This window comes from Benincasa hispida, chromosome 10 (genome assembly GCF_027475165.1).
Source record: "Benincasa hispida cultivar pf3 chromosome 10, pf3_genome.v1.1, whole genome shotgun sequence".
In the NCBI taxonomy this organism is placed as follows: Eukaryota; Viridiplantae; Streptophyta; class Magnoliopsida; order Cucurbitales; family Cucurbitaceae; genus Benincasa; species Benincasa hispida.
Genome location: NC_143487.1, coordinates 13,197,092 through 13,202,418, shown reverse-complemented (window position 1 = coordinate 13,202,418; position 5,327 = coordinate 13,197,092). Strand labels below are relative to the sequence as shown.

The 5,327-nt window shown below is 26.7% G+C and overlaps 1 protein-coding gene across 1 annotated transcript; it reads right to left on the bottom strand.

Annotated features, from left to right (window-relative positions):
* Nucleotides 1-3,644: 3,644 nt before the first annotated feature.
* Nucleotides 3,645-4,564, bottom strand: LOC120088935 (uncharacterized). Its single transcript, XM_039046373.2, has one exon. The coding sequence runs from the start codon at nt 4,439-4,441 to the stop codon at nt 3,983-3,985; it is 459 nt and encodes a 152-aa protein (XP_038902301.1). The 5' UTR covers nt 4,442-4,564; the 3' UTR covers nt 3,645-3,982.
* Between the last annotated feature and the right edge of the window lie 763 nt (nt 4,565-5,327).

Genomic DNA, 5,327 nt, shown 5'->3' with positions numbered 1-5,327 from the left:
TTTTCCCCTTTTTTTATCTATGGAAACTGAAAAGTATATTTTCAAATAAGATTTAAACTTTTTTCTGATCTATATCATATCATCACTTTAATATTTTATTATAACTATGTATGTACCAAACAGAAAAACAAAAAGAAAAGCAAAAGGTAAAGATATAATATAATACCGTCTAAATTATCATTTTGGTCTCTATATTTTGAAGTCTATTTAATTTTAGTCCATTTCGTACTATCAAGAAATCTTAAATTTAGTCTCTATTGCTTATTTATTATTGATTTTTTTTTCAAAACTTCTTTATTAGAATTTTCACTACAAATTTTGAAAACATATTCACATATTATAATTTCTTGCATTGAAATTATTATCACCGTTTAGCAAAATTTTGATAAAAATTAACTTTGAGAGACTAAATTTAAGATTTATCAAAAGTACATAAGCTAAAATTAGACATTTAAAAGTACATAGACTAAAATTGAATAAACTTTAGAGTACATAGACAAAATGGTATTTTAATCTATATTATATCGAGAAAGAGTAAAAGTTTTAATCAGGGTGCTCTACCAAATTAAAAAATTCAAATTGAACCAAAAATTGAATTGAACTTTTGGCTTTTATCACAAATATACGGTTTACAATTTAAATAATAACAAAACCAAAAAAATGTGGTTGGGTTTGAAATTCTAAATTGAACGAAATCAAACCAAATTATATATGAAACTTGTGTTTCTCAACAAAGTGAAAAAACCGAATTGCATGAAGCCAAATTTTGGTGGTTCAATTTATAGTGCGGTTCGACTTTTATTTATTTATATTTTTTTCATTTGACTTTTGATTGACTCTTAGCTAAATTGAACCGAATCGAACTGTGAACCATATCGTTTTAATTGAAATAAGAATGAATGAAAATGATGGAAGTGAAAAAAATATTGTGATGCTTTAAAACTCATTAGTAGAAATGATAGCATGGGTTGCGTGCAGGGAAGAGTTAATTACATGCCAGTGGAGCCTTGTCCCACCACACAACCACAAAGCACAGACAAACATGGATCCTCAAACTAATTTGTTGGATGTTTTTTTTTCCCCTTTTTTTCTTCTTCTATTTTTTAACATATATAAATAAAAGGTAACTATTTGATATCTGAAAATTAAGTCTATTGACATTATTTCTATCTCTAAGTTTCTTTGTTTTGTTATCTATTATGTACCAATATTCTAAGAAATTAAGTCAAGTTTTGAAAACTAAAGAAAGTAAGCTTCACTAGGTTTTTGTTTTCCAGTTTTTTAAAAATGAAGTTTATAAACGGGATCTCTAAATTTCTTGTTTTGTTATCTATTTTTTCTAATATTTTTAAAAACCAAATCAAAATTTCAAAAATATAAAAATAATTTTTGAAAACTTGTTTTTGTTTTTGGAATTTAGCTAGGATGAACTCTCTTTTACTTAAGAAAGATGTAAATCATTGTAGGAAATGAAGAGGAAATATGTTTAATTTTTAAAAACAAAAAATCAAATGATCATCAAATTTTGACCATGGTTTTTAAATTTTTTTTTAAAAAATTTGACTTCAAATTCACGTATTTCTTTAAAAATGAAATCGTTATCAAATGGAGCCTTTCACCTTATTTTCTTTTTTAAAATTTAGTTAAAAGTTTAAATATTTTTTAAGAGCGTAAAATGGTAAATAAATTGTGAGTAAACATTAACCAAGCCCAAAAGACTTTATAGAAACAGGTTTGTTAGAATTAAGACAAAATGTTTCGATACATAATTAAAAATTTTACAATTAATTTTGGGATAAAATAACTACGGCCATCAAAACTTGGGACTTTGTCATTTAAACTTAATTCAAATGTTTGAGTATCATGATCCATAAATTTTACATTGACCATATGAAAATTAGAGACATGAACCGAATTTGTACTAATTTTGCTAACCCAAACACTAACATTTTAAGTATTATAAAGGTTCATAAATTTTTGTGTGTAATGATTCAATTTTTATACTTTCTAAGTTTATATTAATTTAATCAATAAATTTTAATAAGTAACAATTTAATTCTTATACTTTATCATTAGTCTATTAACTTCATGATATTTTTTACACTTGTGATTTGATAAAGAAATTAGGAATCACATTTCTTTATAATCCACAAAAATCACCAAATCATCACCTTAACAAAAGTTAATACTTAAGTTTGACGAGTTCTATGATTGTAGCGATAATAAATTGTTACAAATTATAAAGTACATAAACTAAATTGTTATCAATTAAAGTCCAGTGACTAATTTATTATTAATTTAAAAATGCAAGCCACAAGAACTAAAACATTAAAATTTAAAGTTTAGAGGCTAGTCTTTTTCTTTTCTTTTCTTTTTTTCTGTTTAGGGACTACATTAATCCAAAAGTTTTGAGCATTAGGTGATAATAATTTCATTTTTAGTTTTGTATTTTATAAAATTAATTTAGTTTACTTTTTTTTTCTAAAAAAAGTACGGCAGTTTTCCTCTATCTTCATTATTATTCAATTTTTTTTTTTAAAAAAAGGATAAAGTATTTAACTGTTTTTTTAATTTTCAAAATTTAAAATTTGATTACATTTGAAAGACGAGCTTTCAAAAAGTAAGGAGTAAAACAAATAAAGTGTTAGAATAAGTCTTTTTGAATACAACAAACGTAGAGTATGGGAGGTTTGAATTTTATTATTTGAACAATGGTAAGCTTAATATATATATATATATATATCATTTAAAAATTCTTAAATGATTTTAATAAAATCATTGATCGATCAGATTTATTTATTTTATTTTTTCCTTTTTCGGTTGTCTTGTTGCATTTTTCTTATGTGGATGTTGACTTATGTCTGTGGCTGTATTAGGAAAAAGAAAGAGTAAGGCCGAGGATTCAAATTTGGTCCTAACTTACATAGTTAACACCCACACCATATTGCCTTCTGCCACCTACAATACTTTTTCTTTCTATGTAATTTACCTGTTTGTCTCACTACAAAAGTAAGTATTCTAGAGGAATCTTCCATTCTCTCAATATTCAAATTTTAATTTCAATATCATCTAAGCTTACGTTTACCCTAATGAAAATATAACATAGACTTCATTTGATTACTTTTGTTGTTGTTTATTTGTGTTTTGCATTCATATTGACATCAGAGACTTACTTCCAAATCTATAATAAAAAAAATATAAACTAATTGATTAGCGGATGATGCTTAATCTAATTGCACTTTTTAAATTACGTTTATATTATCATTATTGTTATTGTCCAACACAAAAATTTATGAATTTTGATATATTTACTATTACCGTTATTGTTATCATTATCGTTTGACTCTTGAAGGTAGCAGGAATGATAACAATAAAATTTATAATTTTAAGTAAATATAATAAAAAACAACTAAATTACAATTGTGATTGTGATTCATTACGATTTATTTATAAATAGAATTCATATCGTTATCCCATATGTTAGGATTTTTTGACCAGATGAAGTATAAAATTGCTAACACTTACTAAACTTATACAAATTAATAATTGATATATATATAAAAGAAAGAAATGTTCCAAAAAAGATTATGTTTCCACAAAGAAGACGACATATATTCTGATGGAATTCAAAGGAAAATATCCAATTTAACCAAAAAAAATTACCCATTATATCGTCATTATTGCAAGATACATTCTTTTCTTCCACATGAAAACTATAAATAAAAAAATATTATCTCTCTAAAAAAAAAACTTAAAACCTAATTTACATAATATTTTCCGTACACCATCACCCTCCCTTCTTCTCTGAATCGGATCCCATCGACCACCACTCAGAAGCAAAAAGTGAACCCAAAAAAAGAAAAAAAAAAATACAAATTTAATCCCTAAAATTTTAAAATTTAAAATTTAGTCCTTACATTTTGATCAAATCTCAATTCTTTTTTCAAAGCGACCAAATTTGCAATTAAAAAAAACTAAAACACTAATGAACCTCTCGCACATTATCGGCCACATCGACTTTAGCGGTGCACGATAGCAACCGTCGGAAGACGGACGTCAAAGCGGCGCACGAAAGTTCCTTCGCCTTCTTCAGCCTCGAAGACTTCCTAATTTTCTCAGCATCGCCGTCGTCCGCCTCCACTTTCGCCGCCGTGTTCTTCTTTTTCCGGCGACAAATTTTCTGGCGCATTCCGACTTTGGAGAAACACTTATTAGTCTTCGTCTCCGGCACGTGCTCCTCTTCTCGAGAGAAGGTATAGCTTCTGAGGTACATCTGACGGCAAGAGATGCTATCGACGACACGCGAAGTTCGATTGAGCTTAGAGCTGACGGATCGGATGAACTCGGCGTCGGATTCCGGCCATTTGTAGAGGTTAATGTAGGTGGGACGGACGGGGAGTCGAGCGTCGTTGATGCAGTTGGAAATGCAGACGGAGGCCATGGCGGATTTAGGGATTTAAGAAATTTGGTTACGGTTTTATTTATAGGGAAAAGAAAGAAGAAAGAAAAGGCATGTGAAAGAGAATATTGAAGAAAAAACGGACCGGTTATCGTTTGGCATCAATTCGGCATGATTTCTTGGTCCCTTAAATGTAAATATATTTTTTAATTTTAAATAATTATATTATAATTAAGATTAAAATATTTTAAAAATTATTTAATTTTAATTCATATATTCTCAATAAATCTTAAATTTAGTCTCTCAAGATTAATTTATATCGAAATTGATTAAACAATCATTATACAATTCATGCAAAGGAATACAATATGTGAATATGTTTACGAAATTTACTATGAAAATACCACTAAAAGAAAAAAAGTAATGAAAAAGCCACAATAAATTAGTAATACGGGCTAAATTTAAGATTTATTGGAAATACAGAGGCTAAAATTTGACATTTGAAAATATATGGATTAAAATTGAATAAACTAAGTATAAGGATCGAGATGATATTTTATCCTCTAATTAATTAAATTTAACCCTTTTTCATCATTATTAAAATTAAATATAAAATATAAAATTTTACTTCATTATTAAATTATATTAATTGATAAACATAAACATCAATATTGAGAATAGGTAAAATCTAACGTAGAGATCGAACAAAACTCAAATAGTGAAATTGTAACATTTTGAAACATATAGATTAAATGGAAGTTAGATCTAAAACTTAGGGATAAAAGATGATTTTCCCTTTTAATTTCACACTCGAATTTAATACGAAATTAAAAAGCTTTACCATAAACTACTTTTCCCCACTCTTTTTTAAGGCTGACTAAATTAGTTTATTCGTTTACCTTTCTTTTAAAGTGGTGTTTATAAAGTA

Coding starts and splice junctions, on each gene's coding strand:
- LOC120088935 (XM_039046373.2), bottom strand. CDS start 4,441: ATGGCCTCCGTCTGCATTTCCAACTGCATCAACGACGCTCGACTCCCC.